General features: G+C 38.3%; 1 protein-coding gene across 2 annotated transcripts in view; it reads left to right on the top strand.

Annotated features, from left to right (window-relative positions):
- EP300 (E1A binding protein p300) overlaps positions 1-25,024 on the top strand; it is an 84,522-nt gene that overhangs the window by 28,831 nt on the left and 30,667 nt on the right. For both annotated transcript variants that reach the window (XM_055328034.1, XM_055328033.1), the window contains exons 3-10: positions 540-716; positions 2,406-2,667; positions 3,295-3,408; positions 4,614-4,859; positions 14,221-14,314; positions 14,890-15,027; positions 17,192-17,309; positions 18,165-18,339. In XM_055328034.1, the coding sequence (XP_055184009.1) occupies positions 540-716; positions 2,406-2,667; positions 3,295-3,408; positions 4,614-4,859; positions 14,221-14,314; positions 14,890-15,027; positions 17,192-17,309; positions 18,165-18,339 (1,324 nt within the window). The remainder of the gene's footprint in view (positions 1-539; positions 717-2,405; positions 2,668-3,294; positions 3,409-4,613; positions 4,860-14,220; positions 14,315-14,889; positions 15,028-17,191; positions 17,310-18,164; positions 18,340-25,024) is intronic.

Below are 25,024 nucleotides of genomic sequence, written 5' to 3'. Positions count from 1 at the left end.
TTTACATTTCAAAAGTTTTAAAATCATTGTGCCAGCATATCTATAAATGAAAAGGGACATATCTCCTAATTTATGTTTTCTACCTTTCATTTAACAAAATGCTGGAATAAGCATTCACATGCATTTGACATATCACACTAACATATTTAGAGATTAGGTCATTTAAATTTAATTTATTAAGCCATATTTTTGTACATTAAATAAAATGCATTTAATGCATTCAAGTGAAAATGAATGGCAAACCATGATTTGCAGATACAGCTTAATGAAGATCCTTATAAGTTTTTCTAAAACCCATTTATCTCAAATATTTACAGAAAATAGCTCTGCAAATTTACTCTATCTGAGCTGAAGCCCCTATATCTTAGTGTTGAAAACCTGAATATTTTCATGAACATACTTCTACATTTTGTTTATAACTGCAGAGGACTTCCCTTAAAATTGTCTTTATAAATTAGGAAGTGGAAAAGGAAAGAGAATAGTAATGTTCTGTTAATGCAGGGAATAAGATTTAATTTCTCATCTGTTTTTATTCTTAGATGGGAATGATGAACAACCCTAATCCTTATGGTTCACCGTACAGTCAGAATTCTGGACAGCAGATTGGAGCCGGTGGCCTTGGTCTCCAGATTCAGACAAAGTCCGTACTACCAAATAGCTTATCTCCATTTGCAATGGACAAAAAGGCAGTTCCTGGTGGAGGAATGCCCAACATGGTGGGTTGTAATCCATCTACAGATTTGTCTTTAAACTGCCATTTTGACAAAAGAACTGTGTTAAACATTGATGAAATCTGCTATGTATGCTAGGAAGTAGTGGATGGACCCTGTGATTGAGCAGGCTTGTGCCTTCCTTCCACTTCCCATGGGTTTTTGTTTCTTGTAGTATTGTTCAATAAGGGTGGTTGGCCAAGTGGGGCTGCTACAATGAAAATTTTATGGCCTGCCATATTTTATATCTTCTGCTTGCAAGCGTTTCTATAAAATAGGAAAGTAGAACCCTTCTCTTGGGAAAGACTCTGGCAAAGGATTCTGACTCTAAATGACCATATCTACTGATTTGTAACTGATATTACCATACAAAAGCAACCTCCCTCAAAGTTACACTTTGTTTTATTTTATTTTTTTATTTTTTAAACATTTTATTTATTTATTCATGATAGTCACACAGAGAGAGACAGAGAGGCAGAGACACAGGCAGAGGGAGAAGCAGGCTCCATGCACCGGGAGCCCGACGTGGGATTCGATCCCAGGTCTCCAGGATCGCACCCTGGGCCAAAGGCAGGCGCCAAACCGCTGCGCCACCCAGGGATCCCTACACATTGTTTTATTTTTTATTTTTTTTATTTTTAAAATTTTTTTTGTTTTATTTATTTATGATAGGCACACACAGAGAGAGAGAGAGAGGCAGAGACACAGGCAGAGGGAGAAGCAGGCTCCATGCACCGGGAGCCTGACGTGGAATTCGATCCCGGGTCTCCAGGATCGCGCCCTGGGCCAAAGGCAGGCGCTAAACCGCTGCGCCACCCAGGGATCCCCTACACATTGTTTTAAACAGTGATTTTTGTTCTGGGAAAAATCTCCAAAGCTTCTAACATTGCTATTTTTCTTTAACTTTTTCCTTTTCCTTTTCCTTTTTCTTCCTCTTCCTCTTCTTCTTCCTCTTCCTCTTCCTTTTTTTGTTTTGGTGTAAAAAAGGAGAGTTTACTAAAGCATGGGGATAGGGCCCATGGGAGGAAAGAGTTGCTGCTTGCTATTTTTCTAAAGTAAAACTATTTCTAGGTGTGACTTTGTTAAGTAGTCCAGGTTCACTTTTGGAACAAAACATCCTATAGAAATTCTATTTCTCTTTCAGATTTTTAGGTTTTTTCGCTTTGTGTCATATATTCACTCAATTGCCTATATTTCAGATACTTTAAGTCCTAGAGATGTAAAAATGGATAAAACATGGCATCTCTGTCCCCAGAAATGTTTATTACTTTTTTTCACTAGGGAAAAAAAGAGAGACTTTCTTCCCTAATTACAAAAACTAATTTTTCACCCAAAGGCCTCTGCTCGGTCTCCTGGGAAGTTCTTCAGTGTTCCTGCGTTTCAAAACCTGACCTGGACATGCTCTCCACTATAGGTTTCTTGCCTTTTTCTCTGCCACCCCAGCTTACCATGCTCTTCTCTTTATTTCACTCTTTATGTTATATATATACTTTGATTATGTTACTTGGTAATTTAACTGTTTTCTTATTGAGCTTCTTGATGGTAGGGACCATTGTTTATTTATCTTGAAATCCCCTGTGGGACATGGTAGACTGTCCTAAAAGGTTTTAATTGAAAATGTCTGAGTCTGTATTTATTAGAGAACACACTGTGACACCTGCCTCTTCAATGTATCTTTGTTGTTTCATCCCCTAGGGTCAGCAGCAGGCCCCACAGGTCCAGCAGCCAGGCCTTGTGACTCCAGTGGCCCCAGGGATGGGTTCTGGGGCACACACAGCTGATCCAGAGAAGCGCAAGCTCATCCAGCAGCAACTTGTTCTCCTTTTGCATGCTCATAAGTGCCAGCGCCGGGAGCAGGCTAATGGGGAAGTGAGGCAGTGCAACCTTCCCCACTGCCGCACGATGAAGAACGTCCTGAACCACATGACACACTGCCAGTCGGGCAAGTCCTGCCAAGGTGAGTGAGCTCAAAGAGCCTCTGTCCTCAGCAGTCAACATTTAGAGTCCAAAAGCAGAGAGAAAAGGTGATGGACTCTAGTTTGAAACTCCTTTATACTGAGAGTCTCTTATTCCATATTAGTGTATAATAAAATTCAGTATCATTTTGTCAGCATCTAGGGATGTGATAGAAATTTTAAAGGACATCCCTTTTGTGGTGGTCCGGATTGTCTTTGATTTGCCTGAGCATACTATAAACATTATTGAGCATTTGGTAACTATTATATAGGCAAATACTAAAACAGTGTTGTTACCAACTTAATACATTTTGTATTAATGGAGTCACTAGAAATCTGTTGTTGTAGAATAAAGTAGATTGCTACCTGTGAAAAATAAGGGTTCCAGAACCAGATCGCTTGTGTTCGAATCCCACTTGGAGTACTCTGACTTTGTGCAGGTTGATTAACCAGGTTTTGCCTGTTCTCTTGACTATAAAATGTGAGTGCCAATAGCTACCACATAGGGATGTTAGGAAGATGAAATAAGTTAACATTCGTAGTACTTGTTCAGTGATGAATAAGTTAGCTGATACTAATGTTAAAAAGTACAAGCTGCAGTTGAAAAAAATTATTTTTCTTCTTTTTAGTGGCACACTGTGCATCTTCTCGACAAATCATTTCACACTGGAAGAATTGTACAAGGCATGATTGTCCTGTGTGTCTCCCCCTTAAAAATGCTGGAGATAAGAGAAATCAACAGTGTAAGTGATTAAATCTTTTGAAGCTTTTATACTAAAAATATTCTTAGACTCTTACCAGTGCAGTTTGGTGGGATTTAGAGTACTCCTTGATTATGTGAAGTTCCTATGACTGCCTTGTGCTGTTGTACTAGGTTTTTTCCACTCCTATTACATGAGGTTAGAATTGACCTGCTTATTACCTAAAGATCCAGAAACTGTTAGTAGTCATTCTGTATAAAAACAGTAAATTTACGCTTCATTTTTACATTCATGAAAACTTAAAAGACAATAACATTGGGCAAGTTATTCTTTTATAGCTATGATCTAAATATTTAGATAATCTGAAGTTATTGAAAGAGAAAGGAAAAAAGTTTGAGTTTATTTTTAGAAGCCTGGGATGATGAGAAGCTTTTCTTAGGGAAAGACAAAAGTAAAAAGATATAAGTGCAGCTACCAACATCTCCTCTCTAGAAACAAAACATTAAGCATTTAGAGCTGAAAGACAAATTCGGAAATATATGTGCAGCATGTGAAGAAGGAATTAAATACCATAAATTAATAAAGAAGTCATCTGTAGCCTGTAGGTAGAAAATAGGGACAAGGAAATAGTTCAGTAGAGGAAGGCATGTAATAAAGTTCACTATTTTTTTTTAAACCAGTCTTTTTTTTTTTTTTTTTTTTTTAAGATTTATTTACTTATTCATGAAAGACACAGAGAGATAGAGAGGCAGAGACACAGGCAGAGGGAGAAGCAGGCTCCATGCAGGGAGCCCGATGTGGGACTTGATCCCGGGTCTCCAGGATCAGGCCCTAGGCTGAAGGCGGCACTAAACTGCTGAGCCATCCGGGCTGCCCCAAAAAGTTCACTATTAAATTAAGAAATGAAATAAGGTAGTGTTTCTCTCACATCATTGGCAGAAATTATGCTACCTGGTGTTGGCATTTGTGTGGCTTTGAGTTCTTCTTAACCCTGTTTGTGGAAACACTAATAGAACCTGTAGGGAGGCTTTTGGGTTCAGGATCAAAAGCCTTTCCTGCCAGTGACCCCTTTTGACAGTTCAGTTCTGCATCTAGACATTTTTTCAGGGAAATAATGAGAAATAAGATACGGGTACTGAGATGTTTCATAATCACAATAATTTTGTGTCTTTTAAATTTATTTAGATAGGTTATTCTCTTTTTCTTACATCTTTAACATTGTAATCTCATTTCTTTTGTCTCTCTAGCAATTCTGACTGGAGCACCAGTTGGACTTGGAAATACTGGCTCTCTAGGAGTGGGTCAACAGTCTACCCCCAGCCTAAGCACTGTTAGTCAGATTGATCCCAGCTCTATAGAAAGGGCCTATGCAGCTCTTGGGCTGCCCTATCAAGTAAATCAGATGCCGGCGCAGCCCCAGGTGCAAGCAAAGAACCAGCAGAATCAGCAGTCTGGGCAGTCTCCCCAAGGCATGCGGCCCATGAGCAACATGAGTAAGTTTGTGTCCTCCCTATTGATATGATGTTGGTTATATGTGTATATAACATGTAATATGCGGAGTTACCTCCTTAGTTTATTTTAGTCTATGTGTGTGTGTCTCTGTGTCTCCTCAATTTTTTTTGTTACGTGATTAATTCTCGAAGTAATGATTAAAAATTGTAGTATAAAAGCCTTATCATAATCAGTATACCAGGGGCAACTGCCAGTGACTTACGTCTTTAATACTTCTATGTATATGTGAATTTGTATTTTTAGAAGTGGGACTTAAGTGTTACTCTACAACAAACTATTTCTTAACTAGAACATCTTTCATTTTATATACCCAATTGTGATTAACGATTGAAGATTAATTTATTGTATAGAACAATCTTGGGATCCTTGGGTGGCGCAGCGGTTTGGCGCCTGCCTTTGGCCCAGGGCGCGATCCTGGAGACCCGGGATCGAATCCCACATCGGGCTCCCGGTGCATGGAGCCTGCTTCTCCCTCTGCCTATGTCTCTGCCTCTCTCTCTCTCTCTCTCTCTCTCTTTCTCTATCATAAAAAAATAAAAAAAATAAAAAAAACATGCAAAAAGAACAATCTTTTACACAGGGACATTTAGGTTTCCAATTTTCTTTTTTGCTATTTTAAACTACATAAAGAAATTGTTGTGGAGGTGCCTGGGTGGGTCAGTCAGTTAAGCATCTGTTTGGCTCAGGTCATAATCCCAGGATCCTGGAATTGAGCCCCATGTCGGGCTCCCTGCTTAGTGGGGAGCCTGCTTCTCCCTCTCTCTGCTCATGCTCTCTCTCACTATCTGTTGCTCTGTTTCTTTTCTTTTTTTAAAGATTTTATTTATTTACTCATGAGAAACAGAGAGGCAGAGACACAGGCGGAGGGAGAAGCAGGCTCCATGCAGAGAACCTGACATGGGACTTGATCCTGGGTCTCCAGGATCAGGCCCTGGGCTGAAGGCAACACTAAACCACCGAGCCACCCGGGGTGCTCTGTTTCTCTCTCTCAAACAAAAATCTTCAAAAAGAAAAAGAGAAAGGTTGTTGTGTTTTGGTTTGAAATGTATAGAAATGAGAGTGGCTATTCTTAATAAAGATTTCCATATTCTTGCTGCAGAAGTAGCGTCCCTTTTGAAATCGCTTATTGAACATACATGTTTAACCTCTTCCTATGATATGACTGAAGAGGGAAGAGTGAGCAGTGTTCCAATATCCTAATTTGGGGCATATTTTTTCTCTAATTGTAGTGAAGTAAAGGAAATTTGCATTTAGATTATCGCCCTTTACTGTCAAGCAGTTGAACATCTATAAGCCATTTTGTTTAAATAGTTAAATAAGTAAGTCCACTGGTGAGTCAGTGACTTTTAATACTTTGCCCCTTTATTCCAAAATTGTCCTTGGTTATGAGTTCTGTAACTAGAAAACAGTCTGGGGGCACCTGGGTGGTGCAGTCATTTTAAGTGTCCAACTTTTGGTTTCAGCTCAGGTCATGATCTCAGGGTTTTGGGATCAAGATCAAGTCCTGTGTCAGGCTCTGTGCTCAGTGCAGAGTCTGCTTGAGATATGTTCTCCTCCTTCCTCTGCCCCTCCCACTTGTGTGCACACACACACACACACTCTCTCTCTCTGATAAATCTTCAAAGAAAAAAGAAAGAAAACAGTTTGGTTCTGAATAATCCATCATGCTTTTTCCTGTGAAATCCATTGTCAGCCTTTGGTTAATATTGTTGCAGTAGGCTTTAGTTTCTGCCCATTATTGTTTGATTCTAAATGAGGAAACAAAATTGGGCACACTACTATTACAAAAATATAATCTTGTTAATTTTTGTTCTTAAAGAAATGTACATCATTCCTTGACAAGCAGTGCTAACTTGTTAAATAATTCTTGAGTGAGTTTTAAAAACTAGACCAGAAACTGGGATGAAGAGCTAATCCTGCCTTTTTAGGTTAGTTTTCAAACTCTTGTGAAATAGGGTCAGAAATCGAGATAATGGGAACTTCATTTTCCCCCTTCACCTTTTTTTTTTTTTTTTTTAAACTTAAGATGGCTGTTTTTCTTCTCTCTTCCCATGTCATCCAAAGTGGTATCCAAAGTCTTCCTTGAGATTTAGCTTCTCCACCCAGTGCAGTTGTCTACTTCTGCCTGGCCTGGATTTTCATTTTTGTAGCTGCTATTTCTCGTTATTTTTCAAATTTCTGTGTTTAATTCCTATTTTTGTTCTTTTCCTCTCTTCTTGTATCATGTGTGTATGTATGTTTGTATATAGCCACAAACTCATTTGAAAGGTAGCTTTTTGAGATTTTTTTTTCCTTTTCTCAGTGTCTTTATTTTAGGATTAAAGATTAATCAAGTTTCCATCTACTTGTTAGTTCAGTTAATAGTGCCTTATTAGTAATAATCACCCTAAGCCAAAAATTCTAGAATGCCTCATTTTTTTTGTTGTGTTCAGTCCCATCTTAAAAAGTAGTATAAAAACATATACTCTTCTTTTTGACATGTTACATCCTTATAGTTTTGTGTTTTTTTTTTTAAGATTTTATTTATTTGAGAGAGTGAGCAAGAGAGAACATAAGCCAGGGGAGGAGCAGAGGCAGAGGGGAAAAGCAGACTCCTCGCTAAGCAGGGAGCCTGATGCAGAACTCCTCCAGGTTCCTGGGATCAGACCTGAGCCGCCTGTAGACACTTAACCAACTGAGCCACCAGGCGCCGAAATCTTCATGATTTCTATTCATTAGGTTCAAGCAAACATATGAAGTAGTGTTATTTCTTTTATACCAAAGCCTGCCTCCCTATCTATCTATTTAATTAATTAATCAATTAATTTATTTATTTTAAAAGATTTTTATTATTATTCATGAGAAACATAGAGAGAGAGGCACAGACAGAGGCAGAGGGAGAAGCAGGCTCCATGCAGGGAGCCTGACATGGGACTCGATCCCATGTCTCCAGGATTACGCCCTGGGCTGGAGGCGGTGCTAAACCGCTGAGCCACCCGGGCTGCCCCCAAAGCCCTTTTAAATGTAATTAGTCCTGTGTGTCTATGTTGAAGGGTGCGGTGCTCCTTTTCATTTTCTTTTTATGAGTTTCTTAAAACTTAAGAAATGCATCTCAAAGTGGAGTCTCCCTGACTGGGGTGTGTAATTTTCTCTAGTCTTTACTTTTTCTTTTTCTTTCTTAAGAGAGAGAGAAGGAGAGAGAATCTCAAGCAGGCTCCACACCCACCATGGGGACTGGTGACCTGAAATCATGACCTGAGCTCAGATCAAGAGTCAGACACTTGGGATCCCTGGGTGGCGCAGCGGTTTGGCTCCTGCCTTTGGCCCAGGGCGCGATCCTGGAGACCCGGGATCGAGTCCCACGTTGGGCTCCCGGTGCGTGGAGCCTGCTTCTCTCTCTGCCTGTGTCTCTGCCTCTCTCTCTCTCTCTCTGTCTGTGTGACTATCATAAATAAATAAATAAATAAAAAAAGAGTCAGACACTTAACCAACTTAGCCGTACAGGCGCCCCTCTCCACATTTTTTGTTTGTTTGTTTGTTTTATTTATTCATGAGAGACACACAGAGAGGCAGAGACATGGGCAGAGGGAGAAGCAGGTTCCCTGCAGAGCCTGTGGGACTCAGTCCCAGGACCCCAGGATCACGACCTGAGCCGAAGAAAGATGCTCAACCACTGAGCCATCCAGGCATGTCCACTTTCCATAGTCTTTAAGAGGATTTTAGGAAAGTTTTTTTTTTTTTTTTTTTTTTAGGAAAGTATTTTAAATTTTTTTTTTTTAATTTATTCATGATAGTCACACAGAGAGAGAGAGAGAGGCAGAGACACAGGCAGAGGGAGAAGCAGGCTCCATGCACCGGGAGCCCGACGTGGGACTCGATCCCGGGTCTCCAGGATCGCACCCTGGGCCAAAGGCAGGCGCCAAACCGCTGCTCCACCCAGGGATCCCCTTATTATATATTATGAACACATGACTGCCTTTTCACTTCAGACCAAAATTTTTTTTTAAGATTTTATTTATTTATTCATGAGAGAGGCAGAGACACAGGCAGAGGGAGAAGCAGGCTCCATGCAGAGAGCCTGATGTGGGACTCGATCCGGGGTCTCCAGGATCATACCCTGGGCTGAAGGCAGGCACCAAACTCCTGAGCCACCCAGGTATCCCTTCACACCACAATCTTAACCAATTTTTTAGTTGTTGCTTTAAAGATTTATTTATTCATTTGAGAGAGAGAGAGAGAGAGAATACTACAGAGAGAGAGAGAGAGAGAGAGAATGCTACCGAGCAGAGGAAGAGGAAATTTTAAGCAGATTTTGTGCTCAGTGTGGAGCCTAGTGTGGGACTTGATCTCACGACCCCGAGATCATGACTTGAGCCAAAACCAAGAGTTGGATGCTTAACCAACTATGCCACCCAGGCACCCCAGCAATTTATTAGTTTTAACCAAAACTTTATCCTTTTGAGTACTGTTTGGACTAAGGATTATTACTATAAATTGTTTTTTGGGCGGTACTTAAAGTGATCCTTTCAGGCTTCTATCATTACAATTTTATAATGGATTTTATTGGGAATATAATAATTTTGATGATGATCAGAAATATGACTCTGGAGATACAGCTTGGCCTTAGCCTAGTGCTATATTATCAGAAAGAGTAAAGAAACACACAGTTCAATACTCAAATTAATGTTAACTGTATTTTCTTAACCTTTTTGATGTGTCATGATTTTGAAATACTAAACCAGACTCTCTTCACTTCTGTTTTCTTTCACTAATGGTCTTTATTTTAGCATGCTTCAGGTTTGGACCTGATGTGGTAGACTGCATCCACAAACAGGACTATGTTGGGTCCCCCAGCAATGTTAAGGTTTTTATTACATTTGTAAACAAAAGCAATTTATTGAATATATTTCCTTTACTCCACAACCTAAAATGTTTATCTTTTATGTTTTTCCAAGATTGGACTCCCAAGTGGTTAGTGCTGTCAGATCTCACCCATATTTTTTTAACCCTGAAGTGCCGTTGGGGACCCTGCCAAAAGGGCAGATTGGATATATAATTAGAAATTCAGGGGAGGGGAAAAGAAAAAAAAGGAAAGAAATTCAGGGGAGGGGATCCCTGGGTAGCTCAGCCGTTTGGCACCTGCCTTCAGCCCAGGGATCCCCTCCCCTGGAGGATCAAGTTCCGCATCGGGCTCCCCGCATGGAGCCTGCTTCTCCCTCTGCCTGTGTCTCTGCCTCGCTGTGTGTGCGTGTGTGTGTGTGTGTGTGTGTGTGTGTGTGTGTGTGTGTGTGTGTGTCTCTCTCATAAATAAGATCTTTAAAAAAATTAAAAAAGAAAAATTCAGAGGAAAACTTCAAGAAACTTGGGACATAAAAACTTTTTTTTGTATCCTCCTTTGCAGCAGTTTAAAATACTCTAGGTCCTTCCTTCATAATCATTGCAGATTTAAGGTAAAGGTAGTATTTTGATGTTCTCTTTTCCCTTCTATGAATACATTTTTTCTCCTAAATTTTATTTTAATTATTTTTTAAAAGATCTATTTATTCATTCATGAGAGAAACAGAGAGAGAGAGAGAGAGAGAGAGATTAAAAGGCAGAGACATAGGCAGAGGGATAAGCAGGCCCTTCACAGGAGCCTGATGCGGGTCTTGATCTCGGATCCCGGGACCATGACTTCAGCCAAAGGCATCTGCCCAAACCACTAAGCCACCCAGGCGTCCCTTCTCCTAAGTTTTAGTTTGGAGTTTCAAAACCTACCTAAAAGTTGTAATACTCCAATAAAGACCTTATACATGCCTTTACATACCTTTTATCTAGATTTCTTTGTTTTCAGCATTTTTGCCACAAATGCTTTGTTACTGTGTGTATACTTGAGCTGTCCTGATATTTGACTACTGTTTCAGCATGTGTTTCCTAATAAAAAGGACATTCTTCTCTATGACCACAATGCTTTTATTATGCCTACAAAGTTTAACATTTGCTAATAATGTCACCTAATATACAGTCTGTATTTTACTTTCTCCTTGTCCCCCAAAATCATTCTGGGTTTTTCCATTCAGTTTGTTATGTGCAGTTTATTTCTCTTAATCTCGAAGTCATCTTCCCTCTCTTTATGCATCACACTTTTGATGTACACTGTAGATTGTCGTATAATTTGAATTAGTCTGATTATTTCCTTGTAATTAGATTCAGATTGAAATGTTTTTGGTATGAATATGTCATGTATGGTGGTGTGTATGTGATCAGGTTTTAATAATTGCAGTATAAAAATGTCTTGGGGGATCCCTGGGTGGCGCAGCGGTTTGGCGCCTGCCTTTGGCTCAGGGCGCGATCCTGGAGACCCGGGATCGAATCCCATATCGGGTTCCCGGTGCATGGAGCCTGCTTCTCCCTCTGCCTATGTCTCTGCCTCTCTCTCTCTCTCTGTGACTATCATAAATAAATAAATTTAAAAAAATAAAAAAAATGTCTTGGGACTCAAAATGCCTTTACCTGGCCTTTATATTATCCCTGTTCTCTTGTTTTATTACTGACCTTCAAATTATTGGTTAGTTATCTTTCAACTATTTTACAGAAATTCTGGAACAGTTACTGTTAAGAACTCCTGGGTTTTGTTTTGTACTCTCTTCTAAAGGTATTTTATCTCACCTATTTAGCAGATACAAGGCCTACTTTATATTCCCAGGCTGTTAGATTTTTATTTTTAAGTAGTATTTGTTTTTATAGGTTTATGTTGAATGAAACACCTAAGCAAACTTTTATACTAATGTTTTTTAAGCAGCCTAAGACATATTCACAATAACATCTTGGAACTACAGATGTGTCTCCCACTGTGGTAGAACTGGCTGTAGTGCTGGAACATTCTCAATTATAAATTTCAGGTACTTTTATTTGACAGGGATTTGAATAAATGAGAAACAGCATTTACTCAGATGTGCTGTATGCTGAAAACAAAACACGAAAGGGTAATGGCCCTACTTTGAAACACCTTTAGTTTGGATGGGCAAGGAAGCAATTAAGCAGACAAAACTAAGATCTCTGTTAACATACATCAGGTTATAGAGATTCTATAGCTGGAAGGACGAATCCCTTCTGGAGCCCTGCATTATAGCTTTTTTCTGTAAGACTTCCCTTGACCATATTTGACCACATTCTTACAGTCCTTACTGAGTTGCCTTATTCTATTCTATGAAGGTTAGTATGGGATTCCTCCTAGGACTTAGAAAACAAAAATACATTATTTTTTATTTTTAGAGGGGAAGGAGTTGCAAAAAGAAAGGGGGAGAAAAACTCTGAAACAGGTTCAATGCCCAGTACCAGGCTATAGATAGCAGGACCCTAAGATCATTTCCTGAGGCGGTATCCAGAGTCAGATGCAGGGCACCTGGGTGGCTCAGTCGGTTAAGTATCTGCCCTTGGTTGCGGTCATGATTTCAGGGGCCTGGGATAACAGCCTGTATCAGGCTCCCTGCTCAGTGGGTTGCCTGCTTCTCTTGCTCTCTCTGTCAAATAAATAAATAAAATCTTAAAAAGAGTGGGATGTTTGACTGAGCCACCCAGGTGTGCCAACAAAAAAAATATTCTTGCTGATTTTTAGGTGTTGTGATTCCCCACCCCACCCCCGCCCGCCTTTCTGACTTAATCTGTGGCAGTTGCCAGTATTGTTGGACTTCCTTCATTTTTGTATTCTCAAGTGAATGTTCCCTCTAGGGTTGTTTTTGTTGTTTTTAACCCCCTCTTAGGATGTTAAATATTTGCCTGTGTAAGGGTATTCCTTCCGAAGTTATGATTGAGCCATTACTTGGATTCAGTGCTGAATATTAAATGGACCTGGGGACTTCGTAGAGAATGTTTTGCTATGCTTTTGTGTGCCATCAGAAGGCAGTGAGCATACTGGTGGAGTGTCATCACTTTTTCTTTTACCTCTTCTTGCTGTTGCCATCAGTAAAGCAAATGTTATGAGTACTTAATTTCTCTAAAAAGGAGTATTTACATATAGGGTTTTTAAATTGACAAATACAGAATTAGGAACAATTCAGTTTTGAAAGACTACTTCCAGCGATTGCATTTCAGAGCTGGGTTGATGTTGTCAGATTTCTGCATTCTGCATCATTTTAAATTTTTTTTTTAAATTTTTTTTAATTCTTATTTATTTATGATAGTCACAGAGAGAGAAAGAGAGAGAGGCAGAGACATAGGCAGAGGGAGAAGCAGGCTCCATGCACCCAGAGCCCGATGTGGGATTCGATCCCGGGTCTCCAGGATCACGCCCTGGGCCAAAGGCAGGCGCCAAACCGTTGTGCCACCCAGGGATCCCCTCTGCATCGTTTTAAAAGGCAGATTTCTGCCTAAGTATTTAGGAAAGACCATGAAGGAAACAGCATTTTCTTCATTAAATGTTGTTTACAGATCTAGCCAATTATTTCCATTATAGGGGGAAGTTTTGTTTTCTAGTTTTTAACTAAAATATCTTGAGGTATATTAATAGAATTGTGTGTGTAAAATGTTTCTTTGGGGACACCTGGGTGGCTCAGTGGTTGAGTGTCTGCCTCTGGCTCAGGGTGTGATCTGGGAGTCCTGGGATCAGTCCTGGAATCAGTTCCTCATTGGGCTCCCCATAGGTAGCCTGCTTCTCCCTCTGCTTATGTCACCTCTCTCTCTGTGTCTCTCATGAAGAAATAAATAAGTTTTGTTTTTAACCACATGAAAATCTGGTTTAGTGTGAATATTGCTGTCAGATATTTTTATTTTTAAAGAAAGAGAGTATTCATTAAAATTGCTAATTAAAAAGATAATGTATGCACAAGGAACTATTCAGGCCAGTTTGAAGGAGTATTCAAATGTTTAACCAAAACACCATCTTTTCATTCCCCCTATCCAGGGATTATCACACTTAGGTTCCTTTTTTTTTTTTTTCCCACACTTAGGTTCCTTATGTCCTTACATAAATTGTGCTTATGAAAATCATACATATATAGTTATGTTACCTAAACATTTTTGGTTCTAGTTTTTTGTTCTCTCTAACACCATTGTATTTAATGTCCATACATTTATGTGTACACCTATGAGACAAAAATATCAGAAGTGGAAATACTAAGTCAAAGAGTGTACTTGTTTGTTTGTTTTTTTAATTTGCCATATAGCCCTAGTAATTATTTTCCCGTTTTGTCTTTTAACTCTTTGTTCATGGTGATTATTTTATTTACTACTCAAGTTTTTAAATGTTGTCCTTATGGCTTCTGGGTCTTCGAAAAGACAGAATTTTCTTGTGGTATGTTCTAGTACTTTTATAACTTTTCGTTCATTTGTTCTTTTTGCTATTGGTATTTAAAATATTCCCTTTTTTTGTTTGCTTTGACCTAGGTGCTAGTCCTATGGGAGTAAATGGAGGTGTAGGGGTTCAGACATCAAATCTTCTGTCTGACTCAATGTTGCATTCAGCCATAAATTCTCAAAAGTAAGTTTTTTCTTGGTGTGTGTCCTGTATCATGTTTTAAATACTGGTTAGAATTCCTTGAGTTTTTTTTTTTTTCCTTCATTTCAAGCTGTCCTTGATGAATGAAGGCAAATACTACATTTGAGTCCATGTTTTTAGCTTTCTATGATCTTAATTTGACATTGTATCATTTACCTGGCGGTAACCCTTATCTTCCCTGGATATTGTAAGAAGTTGCAAGTATGCAGCTGCTTAAAAAAAAATGAGTTTGCTCTATCCCAGAGGTAAGAATTAATCCATGAGGTGGATTTCCTGGGATAAGTTGTGTCAAAGTAACAGTTTAGTTCTACAACATAACACTTAAGTGTTCTAAACCCAAGACTTTCATCCTCTCCTCCAGAGGATGAAGTGTTGTGGCTTAACTCTGCTTTACACAAGTGCAAACACATACACACTTTCTCCCAGATTTCTTTACGTAAATAGACTTGTCATAGTGTGTTGGATCCATTGTAGTCATCACTGTCAGCTCTACTTTAACTGAGATCTTCTTTCTTCTACCTTCTTCACTAAAACTATTTAACAATTCCGTTTTGAAGCCCAATGATGAGTGAAAATGCCAGTGTGGCCTCCCTGGGTCCTATGCCAACAGCAGCTCAACCATCCAATACTGGAATTCGGAAACAATGGCATGAAGATATTACTCAGGATCTTCGAAATCATCTTGTTCACAAACTGTAAGATTGTGGGCATGTCTTATTCATAAAGAGTTACCATGTCAACATGCTTCCAATCTACCAGGCACTTAACCATAAGAGGAGTATTATTGATTTTTCTATAGCTTGGCTATTGCTGCTAATGCTTATATGTTTCTGTGGCTTTCTTGCTTCCTGTTCTCTGCTTTCCAGCTTTTCCACCATCATTTGTAGGAGTCTTCCAGCTTTCATGGTGTATAAACGATTCTACTTGGTGGCAGTTTTCAATATATTAGCTAAAAATTGTTCATCTTAATGTTACTGCCTTTGCAAAACTCAAATTTTAAAATAAGAAAAATCAGGTCTCGGTGCATTAGAATATGGTAGTGGTAACATTGTTTTCTTTTATTCCAAATAAAACTCTTAAGTTGTAGAGTGGGGCCACTCTGTGGTCTTCTGGCCCTCCAAAAGTGCATTGTTGGTGGTTTGTGAGATTGCCCTGTTTGTTGCAGAGTTGATATATGCCACTCATTCAGCCTCACTTCTTTAAAGATGTCTTGTCAGATGAAAGAAGGGGAAAGCATAAAGAGCAATAAAATGTACCCAGTATCATAAAAGTAGAGCTTGGACCTTGCTCATTACAGAGCTTGGACTTTTAATGATGCCCAGCATTTTTTTTCTCAGAAAGCAGTCTTTTTTTTTCATTTCTCTTCCACTTAACAGAAAGGTTTCCTTCATTGCATCCATGTTTTTTATTGGTTTAGAACCTGTGGCTTATCAAAATTTTATCTAAACTTATTTATATCTTACATTAGCCTTCCAATTATATTTGAATTTCATTTAGGAATTCAAAATGATGTCACTAGAAGTGGAATTTGACAACTAGGAAAGAACTAATTTTTAATAACATTAAATTTAATAAATGTAATAAAATTTTATAAAGTTTAATAAAACTAAGATTTTAATAAAATGAATTAAAAGGGAACAACCAAAACAAACTTATTTTTATGATATTCAAATTGTTTAACAATGGTTACCTTATAACAATAGACAATAGATTCTTTTTGATCATCTGACTTGACATTAAAAGTGTATTATATGCTTGCAGATTTTTTTTTTTTTACCAGTTCAAATATTCTAAACTTCCATTTGTTTCTTTTTCATATGCATTTTCCAAGTCCTACACAAATGAACATGAGATACCCAAATAATAAAATTAGTGACTGGAAATATATTTGTCAGATCTTTAGGATTTGTAGAGAATTGTTAGAAAGTAAAAAGACCTTGGGCAGCCCTGGTGGTGCAGCGGTTTAGTGCTGCCTGCAGCCCAGGGTGTGATCCTGGGGACCCTGGATCAAGTCCCATGTCAGGCTCTCTGCATGGTGCCTGCTTCTCCCTCTGCCTGTGTCTCTGCCTCTCTCTCTGTCTCTATGAAAAAATAAATAAAATCTAAAAGAAAGAAAGAAAGAAAGAAAGAAAGAAAGAAAGAAAGAAAGAAAGAAAGAAAGAAAGAAAGAAAGAAAGAAAGAAAGAAAGAAAGAAAGAAAAGAAAGAAAAGAAAGAAAGAAAAGAAAGTAAAAAGACCTTGAATGTGACAGAATCATTGTGTATTTCTGCCCTTTCCACTTCACGTTTTGATCTTGTAAGATTTTGCAGTGATTATTAGGTTTGTTTTATTTATTTATGTATTTATTTATTTGAGAGATAGAGGAGAGGAGAGGCACTCATTCAGCACCCTCCATGCTCAGAGCATGAGCTGAAATCCAGAGTCAAGTGCTTAAGTTGACTTACCCACCCAGGTGCCCCTATTAGGTTTTATTTCATTAAGCTGAATAGTGAGGAGAGTAGAAGTTTCCGAAAACAGTTGGTACTTGACACTATTAACAGAGGTCAGGTTTCCTCTCTTCCTTTATGCAAATAGCAGCATAGTATAATTCTTTTGCTCCTTGTTAGAGTGACAGAGACCACAGGGGATTCTTAATATGTCATTTCTTCTGATTGGGGAAAACTTTTGTTTACCACTATTATATTTGGGGCAGTGTTATTTAATAATTGATCACATACCCCTTTTTATTTTACTTGTAATGTGCACATTTTATAAAAATGAGAAAATACTAATCAGGAAGAAGTTTAAAGTGCTGTATATTTCTGTGATGAGAATGAAAAGTTGACATGGTATTATATTGGTAGAATTTTCTTTTCCTAGTGTTCAAGCCATATTTCCTACTCCGGATCCTGCTGCTTTAAAAGACAGACGGATGGAAAACTTAGTTGCATACGCCCGGAAAGTGGAAGGGGACATGTATGAATCTGCAAATAATCGAGTGAGCGTCTGTTTTTCTATATAAAGTCAGAAATGGACCTGTTCTAGTTGTTTACTCTTCTTTGTAATATAACAAATAATAGTGTACTTTAGAGATACCCTTTAGCTATCCTGTCTTATTCTCACTGTGCACAGTCAAGATAACAGAGCAGTTTTCTTAAAGTGTATGTCATCAAGAATCTTACATTTTTCCTCTTAATAATACAGTGCACTTGTGTGGCCCTTTATCTGGGTTGTCCTTCTGTCAACTTAAAAAGTGGTTGAGCTGTTAGCAGCTCTTTGCTATTTTCACTGGAAAATGGTGAATCAGCTGCTTAGTATGTTCATCTCAAGTAGTATTCCAGTTTTCTCTATATCATTTGAACTTTGTAATCTAAAATGGCACTTTCTATAAATAACGCATATTCATTCCATGTGCTGTAAATTGCACGTATGTTATAAACCTACTCTTGAGAGGCCATGCTTCATTAGGTTCATAATAAAGTTGCTTTTCACTTGATGTTTTCAAACATGAACTCCCATCTGGAATGATCTAAGAAAGTAGATTAGATGGTGGTTATCAGAAGGGGAGGTGGAAGGAAACAGGTGATGGGGATACAGGAGTGCACTTGTCATGATGAGCACCAGGTGATAAATGAAGTATTGAGTCATTGTATTATGCACCTAAAACTAATATTAGACTGTATGTTAACTAAAATTAAAACTTAAAAAAATAAAATAGATTATATTTTCCCCCCTTTGGGTTTCTGCTTACATCTTTAAATGAAGCTAATATCTATTCTTCATTCATTTTTTGTTACCTAATAGTATTTCCTCTTTTTTCCTTATCTCTTATTTATTTCCAACCTTCAAAAAGGCGGAATACTACCACCTGCTAGCTGAGAAGATCTATAAGATCCAGAAAGAACTAGAAGAAAAACGAAGGACTAGACTACAGAAACAAAACATGCTACCCAGTGCTGCAGGCATGGTGCCAGTTTCTATGAATCCAGGGCCCAATATGGGGCAGCCACAACCAGGAATGACTTCCAGTAAGTGCTTTTTGTTAGTTATTTTGGGGAGAAATTGGTAATAAAATGGTTTCTAACCAAAGTCATTAATTTGCATTAGCTCATGTACTTATTCTAGAGTTTCTTTCTTTTTTTTTTTTTTTTGGTGTGCAAATCACTTTTATTTATTTATTTTTTATTTTTTTTATAAATTAATTTTTATTGGTGTTCAATTTACTAACCTACAGAATAACACCCAGTGTTCATCCCGTCAAGTGTCCCCCTCAGTGCCCGTCACCCATTCACCCCCACCCCCCGCCCTCCTCCCCCTCCACCACCCCTAGTTCATTTCCCAGAGTTAGAAGTCTTTATGTTCTTTCTCCCTTATTCTAGAGTTTCTAAATGATCCTTTTTTGCCTTTGCAAGGAAACTAATTCATCTTCTGGTAAAAGCAGTAACTGAAGGGATCCCTGGGTGGCGCAGCGGTTTAGCGCCTGCCTTTGGCCCAGGGCGCGATCCTGGAGACCCGGGATCGAATCCCACGTCGGCCTCCCGGCATGGAGCCTGCTTCTCCCTCTGCCTGTGTCTCTGCCTCTCTCTCTCTCTCTCTCTCTCTCTCTCTCTCTCTCTCTCTCTCTCTCTGTGACTATCGTAAATAAATAAAAATTAAAAAAAAAAAAAGCAGTAACTGAAGAGTATATTTAAGATTTCTAGACATACAATAAGTATTTAAGTTTTGATAATCTGGCATCATTTTTAGAAGCCCAAGATACTCTTCTCTCAAAGTGACATGTAGAAAATGATAGCCCAGAAGTTTACAGTGGACTTGCATTTGGTAGCCATCCTAAATGTAGGCCAGGCAAATTCAAGGGCTCCACCAGCTTTAATACATCCTAAACTTGCAATAAATACCATGTTATTTGACATTGTCACATCTTCTTGACTCAGTATGTTTGAAGGCTAAGAACTATTTATTTCTTAGAACTGTTTAAAATTCATCTTGACAGGTAAGAGCCTTCTCAACCTAATGAATTAACCATATAGCCAGCATTATTATACATTCCCTTATTTATTCACTGGCTCATTACGAGGTTTCAAACAGTGAAACGAGTTAGGTACACAGTGGTGAGGAAGAACATAGGCTGTTTATTTATTTATTTATTTATTTATTTATTTATTTATTTATTTATTTATTTATTTTGGCTGTTTAAATAAATACAGATAAGCCTGTATTTCATGAGTCAGGGAAAACTGACCACCATAGGTTAGATAGTGCCACCTGAGCCAGTAGGTATCAAGTCATAGGTCAGAATTTTAGGTGGGCTAAGAAATTTCATCTGCCTCAGGCCTTGAAGTAGTAATGTGGTGAATTCCTGATTGCCACTGGCTTTTAGCAGCCCCATTTATTAAGTGCAGTATGCTGGATACATGTTCTCATTGGGCCACGTTGTCAGAAGAATTGAGAAGAGCAAAAGTGTTTCTGGCAGGGGAAGAGTAAGCATGGAGACCCACTGGCATAGGAAGGGCAGCTGTTTTTTCAGTAGGTAGGAGAGCAAATGTTCAGAAACAAAGTCAGGACTAGAATTGAGACTGATTCAGTGCTGATGGTCCAAACCAGGACAATAAGGAAGGTATAGAGACAAGTGGGCAAACCTGAGGTACTTGGGTATGATAGAACTTTCTGAAGTTCCTTAGAAATTTGAGCCAAGTCTAAAGGCTACAGATATTAAATTGTGGTCTTATGTTAGAGGAAAAGCACTATGGTAGGTAGGAACAAATATTAATGGAACTGAATAGCCCTACATATATGTTGACCTTTAGCCTATACTAAATCTGGCATTTTGTAGAATGAGATCCCTGCCTTATCCCATATGCAAGTTGACTGTAGAAGAATCAGAAGTTTTAAATTTTAAACAAAAAATTTAAAGGAGTGCATAAAATGTATTGAAGAAAATATAAAATGAAATGAGAAACGCCTTTAAATTAGATATTACCTCAGGCAGTCCTGGTGGCGCAGTGGTTTGGTGCCGCCTGCAGCCTGGGGTGTGGTCCTGGAGACCCAGGATCAAGTCCCGCGTCGGGCTTCCTGCGTGGAGCCTGCTTCTCCCTCTGCCTGTGTCTCTGCCTCTCAGTCTCTCTCTCTCTCTCTCTCTCTGAATAAAATATATAAATCTTTAAAAAAAAATTAGATATTACCTCAAAGTTTTGAAGAAAACGACAACAGAAGATTCCATAAACATAATGAGCAAACCAAGGAAAATATTTTCAATATTAAAGGTGCTAATTTCCTTAGTATGTACCTTGGGGAAAAAGATGAAACATGGAAAGAAAAATGGGAAAAGAAAATGAAAGAAAAGTAAAATCAGCATGACCTTTTGGGGGTCTCTAAAGGTTAAAATGGCTATTAATGACTGTATAGTAACATGGCTCTGGAATATACTGTTGGTGAGAATTTATTTTATTTTATTTTTTTGTTAATTTTTTGTTGTTGGTGGTGAGAATTTAAATGGTTTTTTCATTCCCTTGAATCCAGTTATGTTTCTAAAAATTTAATTTTAAGTACTATAGAATTGCACAGAAATATTCACAATAATATAATTTATACTATTGAAACATCAGGAACATCCTAAAAGTGCCCCCCAGTATTGCATTGCTAAAGTAACCACACAGCTGTACACTAGAACATTTTAATTGAGGCTTTTCCAGAGCATTCCCTTCCAAGCAGTTGGAAGGTTGAACAGATTTAACCAACCATCTGGAGCCCTCTACTTAAAGGTGAAGGTCAAGGTGTGACTGCTAGAGAAACCACTCTAAGGTGTTTCCACCTACCCTCTTCAACAAATACCACACCCTCAAGGAACTGCTCCCTGTTATACAGAGATAAATAACTATCATAAAGGATTCATCCTGTGGTCTTTGTGTGGATAATTAAAGCTCCAAGAGAAATTAATTATAGAAAAAGGAAACGTTTAAAAGAAAAAAATTACACAAAAGGGAAAGAAAGCAAAAAGACAGCAGAGAATCGAAAACAAAGTGGAAGAATTGAGTTTAAAACCAGATTGGCAATTAAAAAAAACACACAAGAATTAAAACAGCTTTATTTAAAAAGGTACAGAACATGGGGTGGCTGGCTCAGTCATTTGAGTATGCAACTCTTGATCCTCAGGGTCATGAGTTTAAGCCCCACATTGGGCTGTAGAGCTTACATGATGAAAAAAATTGGTAGAGAGAGGATAGATATATAGAAAAAATTTGAGAGATCCAGTAAACCTAATATTAGGTACTCTTGCCCCATTTTACCAGTAAGGAACTGAGGCATACAGAGGTTGCCTAACTTGCCATGGTTATACTGTTAGTGAATGGCAGAACCAAGAATCAAACCCGGGCATTCACAGTATGTTTAAAACATGAAGATACGTTAAATAGAATTGTAAAATAAAAGATAGTTTTCTTGAAAGGGCTTAATTGCCCAACCTAGCTCACCATTGTCTCAACATAAAAGTAGAGGAGGAAACATTCAGAAAATAAAACCAAACCATATAGAGAAAAGGGTGGTTAATTTGACCACATTAAAAAACCCGAAGTGCACCATAGGAAGAAACTAGTTTGTTTATTTATTTATTATTTATTTATTTTTAAAAGATTTTATTTATTCATGAAAGACAGAGAGGCAGAGAGAGAAGCAAGCTCCATGCAGGGAGCCCAATGTGGGACTCGGTCCCCGGTCTCCAGGATCCCGGCCTGAGCCAAAGGCAGGCGCCAAACCGCTGAGCCACCCAGGGATCCCCAGAAACTAGTTTAATAAGATAAGCACTCACATAGTCATTGCAGGTTTTTTACAGTACCCAAGATATGTCCATCACTGGGTCAAGAAAATATATGTGTGTGTGTGTGTGTGTGCGCGCGCACACACACGCACACCCACAAATACTATTCAGTCATAAAAAAAGGGTAAGTCTTGCCATTTGTGACATGGATCGCCCTTGAGAGCACTGGGCTAAGTGAATTAAGTCAGAAAGACCTACCATATGAATCCCCTTTTATTTGGCATCTTTATGAAGAAAAATGAGCTCATAGATACAGAGAACAGTTTGGTGGTTGTCAGTGGCAGGGTGGGGGTGGCAGTATGGATGAGGTGGGTGAAATGGATGAAGGAGATCAAAAGGTACAAACTTGCAATTATAATGAAGTTCTGAGGATGTGTAAGGTACAGCACGATTACTATAGATAATACTATAGTAGACGTTTGAAACTTGCTAAAAGAGGCGATCTTAAGTTCTCATCACAAGGAAAACAACTCTTGTTGCTCTATATGGTAATGGATGTGGAATAGACTTACTATGGTGATCCTATTTTAATATGAATAAATATTGAATCACGTATACCTAAAACTAATACATTGTCACTTACCTCTCAGTTTTTTAAAAGATAGACAAATGCAGTGGGAAATGTCGACAACACAGTTTCTATACTCATTTAATGTGATCTGTCAAATTTGTAGGAATTTATTTCTACCTCATTTTTATATTTGCATGGGAAAATGATTGTGGGTACAAGGAAAGATTATGGAAGACCTAAACATTATAATTTTTGTATTTCTTTAAAGTTTTTTTTTCCCCAAAGAGCATGCATTATATAATCAAAGGGTGGCTATGGTAGGTATCTGTATTGGCCTAGAAAGATGTTTATAATAAGTGTATATAAACAACATATATGTACAGTCTGAAAATGATGAACCTAATTGTTAGGTTGAATAAGCAGCTGACTCCTCAGTTTTTTGCAAATATAAAAACTTCAAGAAAGTTGACAAGTATGTATGTTATCTGTGTAGTTTCCCAGAAATACTAACCTATTAATACTGGTTTCTGATTGTCTGATATATGTACTTTGCATTGAGGTTATTTATTTCATGTGAATGAGAAGTATTTTAATGAATGGTTTTATACGTGTATGTATATGTATTTTTTAAAAAATCTCTAAATAATTACCAGCAGAATGTTCCTTCAAATGTTCATCAGACAATCCTTATGATAAGAGGATTTAAGACCTGTTTAAAGGGCCAACATGGGTTTTTGGACACATTTATACAATTTAGCCAACAAAAACCAACATGTGCATCATGGTTGTAAATGAAGGTGTTAGGTCTAGATGTAGGCCTAGACCTAGAATTAGGTTTTTGTTTTTTCATTTGGTTAGTCTCACATATTTGAAAAGATTTGCATTAGGATATGGATTTCTGGTTTCCTTTAAGAAGGGAAGTATCTAGCAGATTTGGCTATCTCACCCACAAGGGTACCACAGTCTCTAGCTAGAGTATTGGCTGCTTATTATAAGAGTTGTGATTTCTTCACTTCATCCCCATCACTCCCTGTTTCTGTTGCTTCCGATGCCTAGTCCTTCCTCCTCATTGATACTAATTGCCTTGTCTGGTCCCTGCTGGCATTTAGCTTGCAATACCTATCCATATTACAGGAAAAACATTCTTTATGTATTAGGTGAAAATCTTTTACATAAAGCATATACAAATACATGTGGAAGATTAAAACTATAGAGGTTTATCTGTCTTATATTCTCTAATTTTTATGTAGTGAGCATAGGTTATACACGTAATTTTGTAAGTCTTGCACAAGTGTAAGAGTGTATGAATAAATGTTCAGAATTCTCTCCAGTATTCCATTTGAGTGTGTTTTAGTTTTATATAAGCACAACATTAGTGGAAAATCCTAGTGGATTTAATTACTTGAATTACATTCAACCACTTAGTTGTATGATCATTTTTGTTGCTAGTTAGTATAGCACACTTGCAGAAGTGACAGAATTCGGAGTTGTCTGAAGATAGTAGGCCTCTCTTTAGAGCATGGTCTGCCACAAGGATACGTGAGCTTGAGTACACAGCACTTTGGGTCAGCAGGGGGTGTCCAGGCTAGAGTTAGGTCACTGCAAGCAATCCTGTCTTTTCCCAGAGTGCTACAGAAGTATTTTCTCTGCACCGTAATATGGAAAAGGTTGGGAAGCACTGTGCTGGAGGATGTCTGGATAATCCAAGAAACCATTAGAACTTACATACTTTTGACCCTTGAACAGCCCAGGAATTAGGGGCCCTGACCTCAACACAGTTAAAAATCCACATAACAGCTTTTGAGGTCCCCCACAATTTAATTATTAATAGCCTAAATTGTTGACCAGAAGCTTTAGTGAAAACACAAACAACACATATTTTGCATGTTAAATGTGTTAAAAACTATTCTTAAAATAAGCCAGAGAGGGATCCCTGGGTGGTACAGCGGTTTGGCGCCTGCCTTTGGCCCAGGGCGCGATCCTGGAGACCCGGGATCGAATCCCACGTCGGGCTCCTGGTGCGTGGAGCCTGCTTCTCCCTCTGCCTGTGTCTCTGCCTCCCTCTCTCTTTCACTCTGTGTGTGTGTGACTATCATAAATAAAAAATTAAAAAAAAAATAAGCCAGAGAAAAGAAAAACATTAAACTGAGAAAATCCTGAGAAATATACATCTACCAAAAAAAAACCCATGTGTAAGTGGACTTGTGGAGTTCAAATCTTCAAGGGCCAGACTGTATATTTTGATACCATTTTTGAATTATTTCTACTTTTGTATTCAAGAGGTGCATGGTATATAGAGCAGTATAACATGGATTATTTAAGGTCACTGTTCACAGTGGGTTTGTGCACATAAAAACAAATAGGGTACACAATCAGATTTGGTCACTGA

The sequence above is a fragment of the Nyctereutes procyonoides genome, unplaced genomic scaffold, assembly GCF_905146905.1.
Source record: "Nyctereutes procyonoides isolate TBG_1078 unplaced genomic scaffold, NYPRO_anot_genome, whole genome shotgun sequence".
NCBI classification, from domain to species: domain Eukaryota; kingdom Metazoa; phylum Chordata; class Mammalia; order Carnivora; family Canidae; genus Nyctereutes; species Nyctereutes procyonoides.
The sequence above is the reverse complement of the archived record's forward strand: the minus strand, read 5'-3'. Positions and strand labels throughout refer to the sequence as shown.